Below are 21,207 nucleotides of genomic sequence, written 5' to 3'. Positions count from 1 at the left end.
CTCCTGATCACTTGTTGCAAATTTAGATGATCATTTCGTACGTTTCAGTGGAGGTAATAGGTTCCATGTCTTTGTAGAATGTACTTGTTATCTCATTATTTTCCAATAAGGTCGAGGATTTGATCCGATGGCAGGGGTTGAACCTGCATCCTTTCGGTCGCAGGTCTGAGACGCTAACCACTGAGCCAATGTTGCTCCTCTTAAGATTAATATACCCATATGATATTTTCCAGTATCATACGTAACTATATGATACGTTTAATAACACCCAGTAACTCAGCAAATGCCGGCATGACGACATATGAATTGAAGGTGTAATGACGAATGTAATTTAAAGTCAATTATGTAACCTATTTTTATGCTTTTTATTGAATATCATTTCTGTCATGTGATACACATAACATAATCTTACATTTAAGTTTATTTAAAATGAAATTTATGAAATTCGTTAAATAGTTTCAATCTTTTGCGACTCTCGTGAAAAGATCCTTCATTGCTGTTCATAAAATTTTACATGTCATTATATTTCTTTATTGATTTGCACTTTGGTTACAAAAGAGACAACTTTTGCAATTTAAAACTTATTTCATCTATACTACACTAGTATAGCTCATGAAATGAAGGCAGTTTACTTGGCCTCTAATTCATCTATAGGGAATGATACCTGCGGGAGACTGCTCTATCTGACCAGTGTGTAACTATGGAAACGGTAATTTAGTGACCTCTTCTCCAGCCTCGAGCTTTAGGTTAAGACTGAAATTCGCTGTCTTATGTAATGTTCTGTATCTGTAGTTTAAAGCTGGGAGAATTATGCAAAGAGAATAGCAAGTAAACCCTTCTGTAAATGGAGCAAACTCGCACTTTTACACTGTAAAACTAATTTATCTTACAATCATTTATGAATAATTAAAAATTACTGAGTAGTAACTAAGAATATATAAATTCTTTAGATGGAGACCCAAATTTCATTTTTTAAATTATCGTATTTTTTATGTTTACTTTCCAGATACATTTTTAAAAAAATTCTCAAGAAAATATGAAATCTGACAAAAGATAACGAAAGTCTTATTATTTTGATTTTTTGTAAAGAGCAAAGAAAGAAAACTATTAATGACATAAGCTTTCATCATGACATATACACACTAGCCTCCACAGAAGTACCTTTATGACAGTACGGTTAAAATAGAAATAAATATGCATATACAGTTGTAAACTTTCCCGATTTATGACTAAACATTTATACTGTGATAGGGTATTCTTAGTAAGTAAAATGTGTATTATACAATGAATGAATAGGAGGTATTCGATGAATGGACTGCACGCATTTCAGGTGCAGTGGCTACTCAAGATTATTTACTGATGCACAAACTAGTTATAGTTGTCATACTGGTTGTCATTCCAGGGATACTGACAGTCAGTGATTTCCACCTTGTAAAATCTTTCCTCTAGGGCGGACAATAATAATAGTTTCTGAAGCTGATTTTATTAGCAATGGTTTGCAAAATAACAACAAATATCCTTGTGTTTTATCAACTCATTATGGTTCCGCTGCTTTGGTAGAACAAAAAGGAATGTTCTTTATTGTTTTATGAATTTTATGCCCTGTGACAATGGCCAACATTTTGTAGGTCACGATCACTTTGGCATAAACTTATTTTATGCATGGCAGTTGGAAACTACGAAAATCTTCTTAGAGGCGAGCTGTATAATCGGCAGTTACATTGTTATTCTGAAAGAGTTCTGATAACTAAATAAATAAGTAAATAAATAAAAACACCATCTTTTATCATTAAAAGTTGCCAAGTGTTGTTTATACATTGTACGTGGCGTAATTCGTAAGTTTACTCGGCATATTTTCAACTCGGTAACGCCTGGTAACGGTCATACTTTTACCTAAATATGTGGGTCCTTTGAGAGCATCGTAAATGTATGGAGGAAAAGAAATAATTGTATTTTATGCTCATCTCAAAAGATTTGTTTGTATTTCTGCGAAATAGTCATGCCTAACCAGATAATAGCACAGACCCCCCCCCCACTGTAACTACAAAGCCTTGAGCAAGTGCGAAGTTACCAGTTAATTTTATTGTTTGTTTCTATTTTTCAAGTTGTCTTCGTGTGTGCGCGCGTAAATTGAAAGCTTGTTATTACCAGTCAATATCGTCAATCATATTTGCTCCATTATTCCATGCAGATAAGAAAGGAACTAATTTTGTGTTGAATTTGTGCCCCCCCCCCATCCCACCCCGCCCCGGCACGGTACAATAAACAAACACTTGATTGAAAATAAAATAAAAGAAACTAACCTTGCATTGTTATAATGTATTCCTTCTTTTTTCATCATGCGAAATTTACAGAACAAAATATATCAACGAACTCCGTAAATGTAGCGGATGCCGGCATGCGTATGCATCCTTACTGTGTGTGTATCGCTAATGTCAGATAAAAAAAATATCGCAAAAGAGACGAAAATATCACCAGATTGCTTGAAGGCGCCTGCCATTCACGCATGATAAGTTTCAAGGTGCAAACGGACCAAGATTATATTGTATCCAGGTTAACTATACGACGATATCTCGCAAATAAAAAAAAAATCATTATTTTAAAGAACATACAATGTGAGTGCAAATGATAATCTTTCGCAGGTATGAGTTACGAAAGTATGGTATTATTTATTCTAAAAAAAAGTATTAATTACGATTATGATTATTTAAAATTTTGGTATATTTCTATATATTTTATAAGACAACACGAGAAAGAGAGAAAGGGAGAGAGAGAGAGAGACAGACAGACAGACAGAGAAAAGAAACAGAGACAGACAGACAGACAGAGTACAAACTATACAGCATTCAGGAACATGATCAAGATAGGTAGCTCGGTTTTATTACTTCACCGAAAAAAGGATCTCTGAAACTACGGCGTGGGGAGGAAACCAGCCAAGGCATAACTGTATAAAACACATAGATATAAAACTTTAGACCAGGTTATGAACGTTTAGGGGCCTGGAATTAGAGACCTTTATATGTAAAAACCTATCTTTTCTTTTTAAAAAAGAGTAACACAAATATATAAAAAATATATCTAAATATATATTGAACCAATTCTTTTTTATTTTTTCCATGTACCCAAAACTACAGACTTTGCGGGAAATACGAACATACAAAACCCTTAATAAAATGTGTGCATCTACTGAGGGACTCATCAAAGGCTAATAGCTAAAATACAGCTAAAAGTTCGAGAGAGGCCCACATGAAAACTTTTATTTTGAGATGTGTTGTAGTAGTGATCCCAGCATCGACACCCCAAAGTAAAGATATGTGACTTTACTGAGCAATCATTTGTTCAATAGGTATTAAAACACTGAAATTATGAAGGAAGAAATGTATCCGTTCGATACAAACGTATGTAACAAACATATCTTAAATGCCATATGTTAGGATATATATATATATATATATATATATATATATATATATATATATATATATATATATATATATGTTAATTTTTTTTAGAAAAGAGTCATTTTTATCTAGATTTGCTCATTACTACAGCTTACATTCTGTTCATCAAAACTGAAAATTGTCAAAATTAGGAGACATCAGAATTAAATCATTATAAATGTACACAGATACATGCTGTATCACATATACTTTCCTTTAGAAGTGTAGCTGACAAGAATACACTGCCGATAAACTTGTACCTAAGGCATGCACCATAGTGAATCCAATATCTATACACAAATATATGGTACTTTATACACAATAAAGACGCGAGATTACAATTATTGTACATCTCTCCTTGTCTGTAGGATGATTGGACACAGCATGCATTTTATTACATTCTTCTACATGCAGAGGACTGAACCAGGCACTGTTTCTTGAAATATCATCAAGGACTGAGTATCGTTATGAGAATCACTATGGAAATTTCATTATATCTCTCGTACTAACCTATATAGTTCAGGTCGGTTTCGATTACGATTGCATGCTGAAAATAGAAAAACCGTAATTTTTAAAAACAACTGAATATGTTTATTATTGAACTTATTAGCATTAAAAACCGCATTTATTGTAACTGATTTAGAATCATACAGCGTTGATACAAACCAACTTCAGACAAAAGGCAGCTGCAGACACAATTAACAGGACCATGATAGTGTTTATTTCAGCCGTAAATAATAAAGCAAGCAGGTTTTACCTGAATATAAAGATAGGGTATTTTTTGGAGCATTCTTATAGCACATTTTTTGTTATTATAATTGCTTCCCTTGATTCTAATTGCTTCCCTTTAGATCGATTTGACAATCACCTCTTTGTAGCATCTTGTTACAAATGTACGGCGATATTTATTCCTTGAAAAACTAATGTGTGTGTGTGTGTGTGTTTTTGTTTGAAAACTAATAATATATTCAAGAGAGATCGTATTTCTCAGGCTTTATCTTACATTATGTAAGAAAGCACTATTCCCGTCAACCATAATCCTAGGAATACTTGATCCAGAATAAGGCAGAAACACGTTTTCAACGTGTTTTACCTGATTATAATTGAAACATGTGAAATACATCATGAACACAACCTTTATGTAAGCTTTTACGTGACAAAAAATGTAGTAAGGAAATTCATTTAGTAGTTTAAGTTCCTTCGCCTTTGGAAATTCTTTGTTCCTTGCAAGTGAAGACATTTACTACCAATGTGTGATTCAAAGAGTAAATGGTATAAGTTGGGAAGATTGTTGCTATATGTGAACTAGATGCAAACTTTTGCATACTTTCCATATCTGGTTTCGGGGAACCGCGGTTGCTCAGTGGTTTGTGTGCCGGACACACAACCAAAAGGGTGCGGATTCGAATCCTACCTAGATCAGCTACCTTTGTTTGTCCTTGGGCAAAGCACTTTTCAAAGATTGTCTCGACACTACAGTGATCTGTTGCTGTTCCATATAGCACCAATCCAAGCAGTATTATGTTTTCGACTTTATTACGGGGCCCCGAGTGGCCGAGTGGTCTAAAGCGCTCTTCGTTACGGATCACTGCCATCTCACCTCTGTCTGCGGCGGTTCGAGTCTAGGATTCAGCCAATGTGGGTATGTGAGAAAGCTTGCCAGTAGCTTCTCGTGGGTCGGTGGTTCTTTCCGGTGTTTTCCCGGGTTCTTCCTCCACCATTAATACTGACCGCCATGTATAGCCTATCGTGTGCTGAAAAATGGCGTTAAACCCCACAACAACAACAACAACATCGACTTTATTACCATCCTTAAACAAAAGAAGAATAAACACAAACAACACTGGCTTCGTTATATGATTACCTCCGTTGAAAAAATTACCTGCACAAGTCTTAAAGATGTGTTGACGAAACGAATTTTTCCTGTCACTGGTAGGGGGAAGCCTTTCTGTCCAAGCTCTGCAATTATATAATATATCAACAGCATTCAGAACGAACTCCTTCAATGCAATTGGTTGTTCGTGGAGAACCAATCTGAGCAAAATATAAAATGGCTTCATTTACAGCAGTAAAGAAACCCATAACAACATTCGTCGCCACTAGGTAATCTCTAATTATCACTCTCTCTCCTTTACAACAACATCAGTAGGTATGATATTTATCACTCACATCTCGCAAAACGAGTTACAATGCAGCGAAAAATGCAGGTGCTGTTGGTTTTGAAACCTTGGAGAACTAAATAGTTGTAATGCTGATGATTTTTCCTACATACATACATACATACATACATACATACATACACACACACGCATACATACATACATACATACATACATACATACATACATACATACACATACACACACACACACACACACACACACACGCATGCATACATACATACATACATACATACATACATGGAGGCATGGCGCTTTAATATTTAATAATAAATAACTGTCACCGCTTATGTAGTTTCTTTGGCAAATCAAGTAAAATTACATGATCAGAGATAATTATTTTGAATATATATTTTTCCTGTGATGAAAGGAGAGAATAGTTTTTACCGTTAATCTTTGGAATCAATGAGACCTTTAGGACATTGTTGATGAGCATTTGAAGGAATCGGCTCTGCAAGAAAGTGTACAGAAATACAGTATGTGCTATTTACTATAGGTGTTACAAATTCCAATAAGGATGACTAAATTAGCATTTTGAAAAATGAAGGTATGTGTTGACCTAGTAGCTAACACTGTAGATTTTGGATAGAAGATTAATGATTTCAGTTAGCTGTTTAACCCTAATTGTAAGCATGTCCTTTAGCAAGGCACTTAACCCTTACATGGCATAATACTTGTGATCTCGGGATAAATAAGTATACACTAGACTGAACAGCCAGTGTCTCAGCCGGCACACCTAGGGCTGGGTACCAGCGTACATTCAAAGGATAACTTCAGAATAACAAATGAGTCCTATGAAGCGCAGTCATCATTCGGGTCTTCCTTGTTTCACGTCGATAAAACACAAGTAAACTCCTCATCATTTATAGCAAAAAGTCAAAGGTGACTCCGATTGAGGAAGTATGTACTTATCGTGTCGTCTGTAGAAGTTAGAAAGCTCCTGACTGGAAAGCAACTCGTTTACTCAGCAAGAATTTCACAAGTAACTGTTTGTATTTTAAAACGAGGAATTCTCCATAGGTAGAGAATAAACCAGATGCAGCCGATGATCAACTTAAGAATATGATATACCTGTGTGAGATGCATGTGTAGTGTTTCTGTAAGGTAATAATAAAAGCAGAAACGAATGTTATGTTTGCGTCTAAATGATACCGTAAGTAATGAATAGTGGCCTCTTAACTGTTTCCAAAACTATTTTTAAAATATTACAAACATGTTTCGTGACGAAATATGATAATATAAACTTTTAAAAGGCACGCTTAATCAGCTGGATTTTTAATCTTAGGTATTGTAAAAACTTACGTTGAACGGACCAACTGCCGAGTCTGTCACGTTCAATTGGAGTCTGCAAAATGAAAACAGAAAAACTGATTGACATAGGAACGTTATGTACATGAACAGAATTTCGGCCAACAGATTTAGACCGATGTAATTTTTCTCTGGTGTCATGTGTAATTATTCTCTGGTGTCTTATACACAAGCAGTGAGATAGTATATATATATATATATATATATATATATATATATATATATATATATATATATATATATATATATATATATTAGTATATTGATTTAAGGCGATGTTTTATTCATTAAAGTGAAAACTTGTTTTTTTATGCGTGTAATAGGAGCTTAAATATGCAGTAAAATAAAATTATACATGAAGTTTATACAAATATTTAAAAAGCACATATTGATCAGAAATTTAGGTTTTAATGCAAGAATTTCGAGCGTAACTTTACTTTCTTGTATAGTTTAAATATTTAAGCACTGAAAAAGTAAAATAAAATGGTCTTCAGTAATTGAAACAACAAATTGCAATACACTTTGTCAGGCCAGAACGGTATAACTATATATACATAAGTCATCTTGTGTGCAATAGACAGAACACTTTGTCAGGCTAGAACGGCATAATTATATAGACATATAAGTCATCTCGTTTGCAATCGACAGAGAGGATTAAAATACAAATGCATAAACGATAATAAACAAACGGAAATTTACAGAAAATCCTCTGAAATTATTCAGAACAATCTTAGGAGCCACACAAGGGTACAATAATTATAGACTCAAGTTTGTAACAAAATGATGTATTATGTATTCCTCTAAATACCCTGCATAGTACGCAAGATTTGAAGAACAACAAATTGAAAAATGCTTTAAGTCGTGATTACTCACTTCATGTCATCTATTTTTGCATACATCAGTTCATTAGCTATAGAGACATCAGCAGTTGTTTCCATGGTCTGAAAAAGTAACGTAGATATTTGTGTACACCTTGCTCTTTAAAACTATGACAATTATGTTTGGATTCTTTGCAAATGTAAACAATTATATTTTTTGGAATTATTATTATTATTATTATTATTATTATTATTGCCACTGAAAATAATAACAATTAGGAAGTAAATGAAAATGATCATCATCAGGAACATCATAGCAATGTGTTTGCATGTTAAAAAAAATGAATTTGAAACTTTAAATTTCATAATCCCTGTTAAAGATTAGTTGAGTAATGTTATATAATGTTTCTTGTATATTCTCGAATGTTTTAATCGCTGTAAGTAATTTCTCCGAAAAATGAAACACGTAGTTAATGTTTCCTACAGTGATGGTGATATCCAACCGTACGTTAGATGAGTCGACAAATGCAATGAATGAGTAATTAGTTACTTACGGCAAATAGGGTCATCAAATATGCGAGATTATTGTTTCTCTGTCTAGCATAAAGCACAATTTTTCCACTACAGAGGACCTTGAGGTCCTCAGGAGTGATGGTCATTGTTGGAGGACTACCACTGAGTAGGTCAAGTTCCACTGTACTATTTGGGTAAGTCTTCTGGAGCTGTGAAGCGTAATTTAAAACATGTTAAAATCAAAATCTTTTATTTTCCTCTTTCCTACTGGTTTCAAAAAACAACAACAACAACATTGAAATGGCATTATCAGAAGTAGTTTGTTGATAATGTAATTCATATTTGCAAGAAAAGAGAAGGGGATCAACAGGTAACATTAAGAATTTTTATATATGTACAGTCATGAACAATACAAATTAAATGATATCAAACTCAAAATTCATCAAATGCAAAATGAAACTGGTACAGGAAAGAGCATCATATTTGCCTCAGTTACCAATTACTGGTGATACTAGATGGTCGCAAACGAAAACGCACCAGTAATTACGATATACTTTCTAAATGATGCATCCATTCGAAGCACACGATTCATCCATCTCACAAAGTTCATAGAAACATATTCTCCAGGACACAATTTCTTTGCTTATGCAAAATGCAAGATATCGCTGAGCTACATTTTCTAAATATATTGTATCACTATTTCCTTTAAAAAATAAGTAAATACAAAAGTGAATCTCAATATCAGTACAAAAAACACGAATAAGCAACACACACACACACACACACAGAGAGCTTTTGAGTTTTAAGGCCTTTACACAAAATATATCAACCATATTCGCTCGATTTTCATATCATATATAATCTTTCTATTACAGGTAAAAAAAAAAACAACTTTCAAAATTAAAGTTCTAAGATGCTATAGAAGAACGCAGAGAGGGAATTGCCAAGATTCTCATAAACTTGCATATACAAATAAACTGCGTATTACGCGACCAACCATCAATCTTTCTAAGAGGATGAAAGCACTAAGAACGAGAAGGAGAAATTTACCTGTGGGATAAGGTTACCAAGACAAGCGAATGACGTGCACGTTGTATTAAGGATTCCTCGCTTATTAGGAGGTAGCTATAAAAATAAAACCAAAACAAAACCAATAAGTACTAAATAATTTGTTTGTCTTTTATCGAAATTCTAAAATAGTTTATATTGTGTTTTGTTTTTCGATTAGGTTCATTAGAAAATACTGAATGAAATCAAGTGGACGCAAAATTATAAATGACAGAGCTGACGATTGCAAGCATCCCTGGTGAAGATTTACATATTATAATGTACTTTATTATGATAATAATGCACACGACATTATTTTTACTTGTGTGTGTGTGTGTGTGTGTGTGACGCGCATTAAGGCACTGTGTGGCGGCAACTTTGGGTCTACGTTCTTCACCGTACGGTGCACGGTAAGCACGAGCTAATATGGCATCCTGTAACATGGGAATAACAATCATTTACAAGATGAGATTATTTAAAGCGATCGAGAATGTGAGGTCTCACAGTCAAAATACTTCAGTTCATTCAGTCATTCATCAAAAATCTTTTTTTTTCTTCTTGATTATGCTATTGATTAAGTCACTAATTTACCTCAACAGTCATCAAATGTGTAAAATTCAGTTCAGTTCATTGAACGAGTGTACGAAATATGGTGTCAAAAGATTGATTAATGTCAAGATTATTTGCTGGTGAAACTTTGTATTTTATACCTGTATTGATGAGCTTAAAACTAAATGAGAGAGAGAGAGAGAGAGAGAGAGAGAGAGAGAATGAAATTCATTTGAGGAAAATTAATAGAGCTCTGTGGATGATCGGTAAATATGTAAATTACCAAGGTGAATCAAATGAGACCAGGTGGGATGTTATACTTCACTTTTATTACTGATCTTAAAAACAAAGCTGAGAGAGAGAGAGAGTCTGTTTTTGTAATTATACATACATCTGCAGCCGTAATGTTGCGAACCAGGTAGTCATGCATCTGTGCAGCATATCCAAGTGTGTTAAACATGTAGTCCGATATCCAGAGATACATCATCTTTTGGGTATCCCCAATATCTGCCATTGTAGGGGGTTCAAAGGGGGCATCTGTCTGATCACCGAGCCAGAATATTTCACCCTAAAACACAGCAAATCAACGTTGACGGAATGTAGTCTGACAAGTTCTTTCTGTCCTTATACCAAACAAGTTCAAAATACGCCAAAGCTAAGACAATTGCCTAATTTTTGTAACAGGTAACGCTTGAAATCAATACTGTTATATCAAATTGCTGAAAAAACGTGTCTCAACTAACTGTCTTGATATATTTTAACAATAACTGATTTAAATGTTACCAGAAATGTACAGGTTTATCAATAGCCTGTCCAGAAGTACATGTAACTATGACAACATAAATAAACCTACCTCGTGGAATGTTTCCATGTAAGACGACTGAAAGCTCGGGGCTTGTATGAGACGATAGTCCAGCAAAAATTTCGGGCCCAGTTTGGTTGTCACTAAATAATGCAATATATAATATTAATTTTGCAAATTTATTTGCTTTTTCTTCCTATCATACATTAGCAGTAAAAATTAAAGATTAAAGAAACATTAACGATAAATTGATCGAAAAGAGTCGATACCAGCAACACCTCTAAATCTCTGGAAGGAAATAAAAGGAAAACCAACCGCAAAGAAGGTGCAGTTTTCTGATGTTCGGTTATATTAGCCGCTTCTTAAGCATTTCTACGAGTGAAATTGAGAGGATGAACAGAACACTTTATTAATTTTATCTTATTCTTTTACAATCGTGGCCATCAATTTATGTCACGTATTGTGTGATGTTACATCGATAAAACCGTCAGGAACCTTTAGCAGTATGCATGAAATGGAATCACTAATACTGACGACACAGTGAGCCGTCTAATCAAAATGGACATATCCTTAGTAATACATTTTTAAAGATCTACGAATGTGATTCGACTGCTGTTTTACCTTTCTTTAGAGAACTGTCCATGTCAAGGTATTAATGCCATCCCCCAGGCCATGCAAGAGATATGTTATGGTCATGTATAGTGTATTAATACGGTGCAGTGTGATAGGGACTCAGCAGATGCCAAGTCAAGAAATAATGCAGTGGACGTAGAGTTTGTTTGATGCACCGTGTCCAGATCAACTGACAAAGTACACGACAAATTTTAAAGCTTACTTCAATTGAATTATTACGATTAATCTCGAGCATTCTTTTTTAAATATATTTCGAATTCGGGTTCAAAATTTGTTTGTTATGATTGCATTTTTATTCACCTAATACAACTGGTTGTCCACACGTAAGAAACAGCCAATAACGGGTTATTCAGTTTAATGTTAGTAACTATATGATTCCTATCACAGGTGCTCGACGCGAGCTTGATGTTGAGAGAGAAAAAAAACAATAATCTGAAGAAGAAAAAATCATACAGAGTGACAAAAATACCTCGGATTACCCCCACGACCCTTTCTGACATAGGACCCTCTCTATCATAAGATATAAGGGAGAAGGTACGGAACTTCCAAATACTTCGTTCCACCCAAGACCCTCGATATCCTTCTAAAATATCCGTCTTTAAAGGCACACGTCCATACTATATGGCTTGTTTTACTCCAAAGATATGTTTCTATTCATCAAGCCATCATTGACTTTTCAGCATTGTGCCAAATTGAAGTTACAGGCTCCGAAATGTGCGATTTTCGCGCATTTTGTCTCTTGGGACAAGTGCCTGCACATGTGAAAACCGGTGAAAAGAGTTATATGTACCATGTTTGCGACTCTACTATGCATCCCTTCTTGAATTACAGAAGAGTGGTAGATGCAAAAGTAAGTTTTTACTTACCATTGACTCGATTCAACTTTAGGAATCCTGTCCCATGCAAAAATTAGACATTGTTTTCTTCACTGCACATACATCGCATACATGCGACTCTATTTTCAAAATAGGTAAACTATGCGGCACACACGTCAACGCCGAAATACGATTGGCTCAAAATGTTATACTTAAATAACATCCATGCACCGTCACCGTTCAACGATGCAGACTATTTGTACCCCGGCAAAAATAGGTATTAACATGATCTTATCATGTTATAAATCATCGTTGAACATGACGGTGCATGGATGTTATTTAAGTATAGCCTTTTGAGCCAATCATGTCTAATCATGTATCTCTTTTCACCGGTTTTCACATGTGCACGCACTTGTCCCAAGAGACAAAATGCGCGAAAATCGCACGTTTCGGAGCTTGTAATTTCAGTTTGGTACAACGCAGAAAAGTCAATGATGGCTTGATGAATAGAAAAATATCTTAGGAGTAAAACAAGCCATATAGTATGGACGTGTGCCTTTAAAGAAGGAAAAAGAAGAAGGAAATTGAGGGTCATTGGTGGAACAAAGTATTTGAAAGTTACGTGCCTTCTCTCTTATTATTATGATAGAGAGGGTCCTATGTCAGAACGGATCATGGGGATAATCCAAGGTATATTTCTCACTGTATCATTTTTTTTCTTCTTCAGATTATTTTTTTCTTCTTCTCTCAAATCAAGCTCGCGTCGAGCACCTGTGGTTCATATGGGTGACTTTGAGCACTGCAAGGCCCATGCCCATGTATATCAGAAGAGGTTAACATCTGGTGGCAGCCAATCACATCTTGTCCTTGTTCTCTCAAATCTACTGACCAGCACTTTTTGGAAGTTATTGATCTAATGGACAAACATGTTAACAACACCTACACAAATTATACAAAAATGGCACAGGCTTATTCCAAGAATGACTTTAATATTCAGTCGGCTAATAATTGTAAGACCTTAAATATTTATAGAAACAAAATGTTATGGCCACTCAAACGACAGCAAATGGATTAAATACGTACACTAATTTTGTGTCTTCTCCGGATAGTAGAGGATTTATAAGAACAGAAACAACAACGTACCTTGCAATGTCGCTAATTTCTTTTCTCCATCTTCGTTGATCTGATTTGTCACGCTATTACAAATCTGCAGGAATTTTAAAAATCTAGTGCTATAAATTTATAAAATTATGCAATGTTTAATTTTCTACTAAATATCATGACGCTTTAAAGACAGCATTTATTCCAACGTATTGAAGCATATCTGTCTAATAACATAGCAAGAACTTTGGGTAAACAATTTGTCATACAACCTCAAAACATGGGCAATAATTATATATTATTATCTAATCACACTTCAAGCTACATAGTGCAAAACAGTGTTCAAGGTAAGTTTTCATTCATATTCCCCGACCCCACTGAAATCGAATTACCGTATCTTCAAACGTGTTATGTCTAATTACGAGCACACATTTCGACTTTATCATAGATTCAAGAAATACGCTGTAGAACACAAGCTCTGACCAAGACCTTTTGTTACACGATATTTCATCAATTGCTATACTTCATGGATAATAACGATTCTTCAAATGCTTATTTGTCAACACATTTGGGGGGATATATCGTTCAACGAAATGTTTGTCACTTTTTTCGTCATTTGGTCGTCTTTTTTATTAGCAATTTGATGAAGTGTCTGTTTTAACGAATTCTAGCCCTCGAAGAAAGGTCATGGATAAATGAAAAATTTATTTGTACAGAATTACTTTGCCTCTGAGGGTACTTCTGACGTTGTCCTCAAGTAATCCACTGAAGAGATTGTAGAGCCAGGCCCATCCTCCATGAAAGTCGATGTTCACCCCTGAAATCTCACAGCTGCACCCGGTCGCAGCAATACTCGGCCTTCCATCAGGGTCCACACCTGCAACATTGTCATCTTTTCTGTATCCTTAATAGCATCATTACGCTTTTATAGTATTGACAGTTTATTCGGACTCGCTCTTAAATTGCGATTGCCACTCAGCTTTTGTGTTTGTGAATGTGTGTGCGTGTGTGTGTGCGTGCGCGTATGTGTGTGTGTGTTTTAGGTACTTTGACTTGGATGATGAATAAATAGCTTTCTAGAACCATATGTGTCTCAGAAGTAAAGTTTTATCGCTTTTTTATGTTTATGTATATTCCAAATAGTTTCCCAATTCAATTTGAATGGTTTTATGATACAGCATTTGATAATTGTGTGTGAGAATAAACGATAATGCATACCGACAAAAGGTCATTTGCACGAAGAAAGGCTTTGAAACATGCTTTTGCTTTCAAATTTTGTATCCCAAGAATTAAATTTAGTATTTATTTTAAGGGAGCTAATTCCTTGAATGTTGTTGTACAATACTAATTGTACATCTGATGTAAGGTTATGTTCACTTTTTAATACTCAATGTATAAATAAAAATACGTATTTGTGTAAATTGTAAACTTTAGCATACAGTAAACGACTTCTTTGTTAACATTATTTAGATCAAGAAGGGTGTTAAAAATTTGTTTTATCTGTCAATATATTGTTAATTTGAGAGTTAATTTTGACTTTACACGGCATAGCAACACGGGCTATTTCGTGCCGAGGCTATTGGAGTAAAGTGCCCTGCCCAACGACGCATCACGGTTCCCGACCCGGGTTGATCCGATAGTAGAGTTCGAACCAGCACCCGAGTTCTGTCCGCTAACCACCGAGCCATCGCTGAAGAAGTGTGGCTAGTTCAGCTCTTTATAAATTACAAAACATAAGCAGAAAAAGGAAGATATAAAAACGCTTGATAAACTCAGTACCTTTCAATGATGAAACATACCTATTGCAACTAAACTTCCTTTACTGCCATTTTACTTCAGACAGAAATAATCGGTTTTTTAATGTGTTTTATTTCAATTTAAAGTCAGAGCAGAATGTTTTCAACCCATGAGTTCTGACTTCCTTGTGCGAACGTTTACATGTTGCATCACTTTATCCTTGAACAACATTCTTAAATGATCATAGCATGAAAGTATGTCTGTAATTCGTCGCGTGATCATGGTGTTGAAGTATGGAATTTCCTAACTGTGCCACAATTTAATTTAACCTACTCAAATGTGCGTATTTTTAACGTATGACATGTAGAATTAACAAAGAAAACTTAAGTATTTGTGTTTCGAATAACATCTAATTCGTCCTAGGTCTTAACCGGGAAATTTTTAGTTTTCTCCACATTCAGGACCACACGTCATCATGGACCATTGAGAGTACGAAACGAAAGTTGCCGGAAGCTGTACAGTAACAGAAAATGAAGCATCTAGAGATCTGGTTTGTAAGAAAGAAAGGATGTTATTGTCAAAGTGAGAGAAGTAAAAAGGTGGAACGGGGCTAATTTTGTCCTCAGCGCATATTTGCTTTCGAGAAAATATCTAGGCCGATTTTCGATATATGGCAAAGACTTACCTAAGTTTATATTAATGGAGAAGTCAAGTCCATATACTGAAATATCAAAACTCCCGCTTCCTCGGATGTCTGGAAGCCTGTAAATTTATACAATAAAACCTATCTAAAAAATTTCCACCAAATGCGACGGATAGGCAAAGGAAGAATAGTACTACGGAGAGAGAGAGAGAGAGAGAGAGAGAGAGAGAGAGAGAGAGAGGTAATTGCTTCAATATTGGTTGACATTAAGTCACTAGATTTAAGCGACTTTATATAAGTGTTGTTTTCACAAATTCCTTACAATCAGTTACTGAAATCAAAACTCAATAAATGCAAAAACAAACTTGGGTCTCGCCGTGTTACAAAAGTATAACCTAGACAATGTAAATTTGCATGGGTATAGAGACACATGCGTACCAAATAGGTGGTCGAGAACTGATACCGGTTATTTGTAAGGTCGATGCTTTTGTTTATCAGAGTTTCATAGGATCGGGAAAAAACGTTCAGTTATGCAATTCACAACAGGATCGTACCAAAAAATGGACGTCAATATGTTCAAAGGCTGCTTTTGCAGCGAGTGCATGTTAAATTCGATTTCAAAGTTTTCTTTTCCTTGTATCAATAAAATATGATACTTAAAATATATAAAAAAGCTACTCACCATCCTTTGGAGATTTTGTAATGGAAGTCCCCGTTCATGCTGATACCGGCACCGGTGGCAGCCCACCTCAGGCCAGTGCCCGGGAGAAAAACTATGTTGCTCCCGGGTTCAGAGAAACCCGTCACCCGCAGGCTAAATAAATGACCAAAATAGGAATGATATATTTTAAGCTTATTTACATAGGCATATTATTATTATGGTCATAACATATAGTATCTGTAATTGTGGGGTACAAAGTTTAGAAGTCCAAAATAATAAATAATCCGAAAACTTTGGACAAAATAAATAAGAATGCGAAAAGACGAATAAAGAATAATATAATGAGGGGTCTTTAATGGTATTCTAATGTTACTCCGCATGTTATCTCGGGATTTGCTTCAAAGAACACTAAGTTAAATTACAAACTGATATCAGACCATAAAACGTAATTAATGCTACGTTTTGAAATACATATATATTACAGAAAAAAAATGTGCAAGACAATAAAGTTTTTGATAATTTCGTCATATAATATTTCGTTTTATTATCGTTGGTGTTTCAAGGAACAGCAACCAGGGAGTCAAGTCTTCTGCCCGAGAAACAATACGTAAAAGTTGCGTGGTATTACCGACATGATGAAGAGTGGAGATAGGTCAGGGAACCAGACTAGTGTCGTGTAGGAGTCACGGTACTAATTCAACTCCCATAGTAAACATATGGAAACACCATCATATTCAAAATTCAATAACTTAAAATTTCTGGGTGCTGATGATCAGACTAACATTTATCCATGCACAACTATCCTTGGTGCAAGCTTCTGTGTGGAGAACACCATATGACCCGCGGCATTGTTTTAATCTACATGTGCATGAAGCACATGTTATTGATTCTGCACCAAATGAATCAGGTGCTACTTTCATTACTAAATACTCCTAAGTCAAGCCTGTAAAAATACTAAAATTGCATCAATAGAATTTTGTCTATATATTTTTTTAAATTGCAGATAGGATAAGCTCTCAAAAGATATTTTTACTAAAATTTTAATTTTCATTATTAACCAATTATGGACCACCAAACCCGTAAATATTCTATTATTTGTTCACCCATTTCTAGACTGGTTCACAGTTCTTCCGTATAATTAGTACCGTGTGTCCTGTATGCCAACGCGATGGACAAATAGAACGTTCTGAAAGATATTCGGGCCAATCCAACTTTCGGAAAATGTTTGAATTAAAAAAACAGACAGAAGAAAAAAAACGCGTGCCAAGTTTTAGTTATTTACTAGCTTATGTGAATGTGTAAATTGCATATATTCCTTTGTAAGACGGCGAATCATCCTGTGATTATCAGGAGGGCACTTGTTTTCTGTCGGAACGTTATGTAATTTCTCAAGTTCAGTAGATGTGTTTTCGTTTGTTGAGTAAGCGTGTTTTATGTTTACTGGCCCTCTTTGATACATATCTTACCAGGTGTTGGCATCCCACTCAAAGTTTCCCTGCCTATTATATTAATAGTGTAGCTAGCATATTGTAGGCTTTAGTGTCAACACACTCTCTAATGTCAGCAGGATGTCTTTCACAGTATCAGCTAAAGTGTAGGCTGTTGCAACAATTAACATACACAAAGAAATTTCATTTTCTGTAATGGACTGACGGGATTTTTTTGGGGGGGGGGAGTGCTATAATTTTATTTTTAGATGAAATTATCTTTTCTCTCAAAATAATTACTTTTTTTCCAAATAATATCATGCATATAATATGGTGCTACTTGGCTACAATTTAGAGAACCAATAAGTTTCCAGATTTTTGACAGACGTAAATTATCCCCCCCCCCCAACAAAAAAAAAAAAAAGAACGTCTGGCCCCTGCCTCATAGCATTGAATTGTTGGTCCCTAATATAATGGCAGTATACCGCGGTACGTATCGCGATACGTTCAGAAATACGGCGGTACAAAATGTTCATGGAACCGAGCTCTACAAATAAAGTATGTATGGATATGGTGGTCCATATTTGTTAATAATGAAAAGTAGAATTTCCGTCAAAAATAATTTTGAGAGCTTATCCTATATGTAACCGAAAAGAATAGAGACAAGATTCTTATGGTGCAATTTGGGTATTTTTCACAGTCTTGGCTTTAGAACAGTCAATAATGAAAGTAGCACCCGATTCATTAGGTGCAGACTGGATAGCACATATTTTATGCACAAGTAGTTCTAAAGAAAATGACGCGAATCAAGTGGTTACCATAACACAGAAAATTGCATCAGAAATGGGTATAAACTGAGAAATATATGTTTGATCATGCCCATTTAGAAATTTGAAGTTTTTTAAATTTTAATATCACCGACTTTCCATAGTTTTATTATGGGAGTTGAACAAGTGCCTTGATTCCTGAGCTCGCACCATTTAGATCGCGAGTCCTCTTTGTATTATTCAGGAGCTGTGTGTAGTTCTACATCCCCAAACCCGCAGGGGTGGCACTGTATCTTTACACAAACAGTTCATACAAATGTGAATTTGCGCCATATCAGTTTAGTATAAACTGAATGGAGGTTAAAGGTGAATTTTTTTATTTTTAATTAAGTAAATGGGCACCTGAGATGTACAATCTATGGTTATAAAGCATGTGTCATACAGTTATTACTCAATTCGAGATTTTTAATAAACGCAGCAGATACAACAAATGGGGAAGGGATAACAACGACTGGCTGAGTATATTCTTTGTGAATGTTGCGTGCAGGCATTACTCGTAGACCAACGTATCGTACAAAGAACGGATGAAAAAAGTGATCAGACACCATGGGATATTTAATTAAATAATTTCATCTTCTCTTTCATTCTTTCTAGACTAGATGGAGAACTATTTATGGTCGCTGAGATAGTCTATTATTATGCATTCAATTAAAACTTCATGAATTTCCCACCCAATAAAAGAGAATCCGTGAAATCTCTACATAATAGCGTTCCTGATTAAAATTTAATATCGACCCACGTGTTATGTATGTATGTATGTATGTATGTATGTATGTATGCATGTATGTATGTATGTATGTATGCATGCATGTATGTATGTATGCATGTATGTATGTATGTATCTATCTATCTATTACACCACCTACTTCGTCAAGTCATATTCAACATCATCGGATTCGCCGTGCTGATCGGGGACGCTAAATGTACGGATCTTTGCAGCCAAGATATCCATAGCAATCTTATTTGCTGAAAAAATAAACAAATTAGGCATACATAATGTCAAATTGTAGACCAAATGGCGAACTACATTGGCCAAAATGAGGCTCAAATATTTTGTTATTGTAGCAATATATATATATATATATATATATATATATATATATATATATATATATATATACACACACACACATATATATATATATATATATATATATATATATATATATATATATATATATATATATATATATATATATATATATATATATATATATATATATATATATATATGTGTGTGTGTGTGTGTGTGTGTGAAAGAAAGGGAGAGAGAAACAGAAAGACAAATTTACCGTAGTTGATGCCATTGCTGGTAATTCTCGCTTTGAATCCTGTGCGTTTTCCCTGGACATTCTCCAATAAACCCCACACTCCAACAAGGCAAACGAATAAACACCGACACAGAATTACCATGACGGCTAAGTTGAAATCCCTCAACCAGACAACTGAATGGCCCTAAGCTTGTTGATGTCTACCTCATATCTAAAACAGACAAATCAGCCAGGAATGAGTCATAGAATAAAAAAACGAACAACTAAATTTAAGGTATTAAAGCATTGAACCGAGAAACTTCCTGTTTGCAACTGATACAGGGTTGTTATATTCAGTTTACAAATGGAGTTGTATTATATATACTTTACGCAATACAATCATCGCACGTTAACCTAACTGAAAAAGGAAGTTCTTTTTGTAAAAATTTCCCCCAGAAAAACCCCATTATTAAAGAATAATAGAATTGAAACAGATGTATATGCTTGGTGAAACCCAACAAATACAGGCACTTGTTCAAGGTTATATAGACAGTTATATAATAATAATAATAATAATAACAATACTACTACTACTAATACTACACTACCACTACTACTACTACTACTACTACTACTACTAATAATAATAATAATAATAATAATAATAATATTTTAAGAGAGTGGGTCAGTTAGTTAAAAAAAAAAAAAAATCAACCTTACGACCTGTATTTTATAACATATTTACAGACCAAAATATGAAAAAATATATAAAGTTAGACATCCTTTTGAATCGGACCAGAAGCTGAGTTCGTCACGTTTAATATGAGTCTGAAGAATGGATGAAATAGAAAATATTTCAATTAAAACTTGTTGGTTGATGAAAACACATTCAGCCAAGGCTTCCGGGGGAGCTAAATTTTTCTCTACACAATATTTGATTAATGAATTTGAGTACTGGTGTGTAAATATGCGTTCTGAAGAAAATATTGATGCTCATTACAGGAGAGATCTATATTATTTTTAATGACTTTGTACTGGAAATACTTTTCCATAATTTTGAATTTCAATACCGAATGAACTAAAAGAAGCACAGACACAATCACCGATTCCCAAAAAACATTCTTTGGTAAAAAATAAATAAACAAATCATTTAATTTTACTTTATTTTAGCCCATGAATGATTCAATTTTCCAATTTGGAGTGAATTATCAAGATTATTTGTTCACTTCCGTCTAGATATCGATAACATTATGAACAAAGATTTTAATCCGTTATGGTATAATTTGCTTGGTCTAGTGGTTAGCATGATGATCACGCAAGTCATTTGCTTGGTCTAGTGGTTAGCTAGGTGATCACGAAAGTCTTTTGCTTGGTCTAGTAGTTAGCATGGTGATCACGCAAGTCATTTGCTTGGTCTAGTGGTCAGCATGGTGATCAGGCAAGTCATTTGCTTGGT

The 21,207-nt window shown here is 34.6% G+C and overlaps 1 protein-coding gene across 1 annotated transcript; it reads right to left on the bottom strand.

Annotated features, from left to right (window-relative positions):
- Positions 1–3,237: 3,237 nt before the first annotated feature.
- LOC149780481 (bactericidal permeability-increasing protein-like) lies at positions 3,238–20,102 on the bottom strand. Its single transcript, XM_089937442.1, has 15 exons — positions 19,794–20,102; positions 19,368–19,467; positions 16,269–16,400; positions 15,629–15,705; positions 13,929–14,083; positions 13,249–13,312; positions 10,709–10,800; positions 10,247–10,423; positions 9,310–9,384; positions 8,301–8,468; positions 7,802–7,869; positions 6,923–6,965; positions 6,008–6,071; positions 5,323–5,399; positions 3,238–3,987 (listed from the first exon to the last, which is right to left on the bottom strand). Exons 1-15 carry the CDS (start codon positions 19,912–19,914, stop codon positions 3,946–3,948), a joined length of 1,455 nt encoding a protein of 484 aa, XP_089793568.1. The 5' UTR covers positions 19,915–20,102; the 3' UTR covers positions 3,238–3,945.
- Between the last annotated feature and the right edge of the window lie 1,105 nt (positions 20,103–21,207).

This window comes from Sinohyriopsis cumingii, chromosome 16 (assembly GCF_028554795.1).
Source record: "Sinohyriopsis cumingii isolate HCF-2022 chromosome 16, ASM2855479v2, whole genome shotgun sequence".
NCBI lineage: Eukaryota > Metazoa > Mollusca > Bivalvia > Unionida > Unionidae > Sinohyriopsis > Sinohyriopsis cumingii.
Note: the sequence above shows the minus strand (reverse complement) of the source record. Positions and strands in the feature narration are given on the sequence as shown.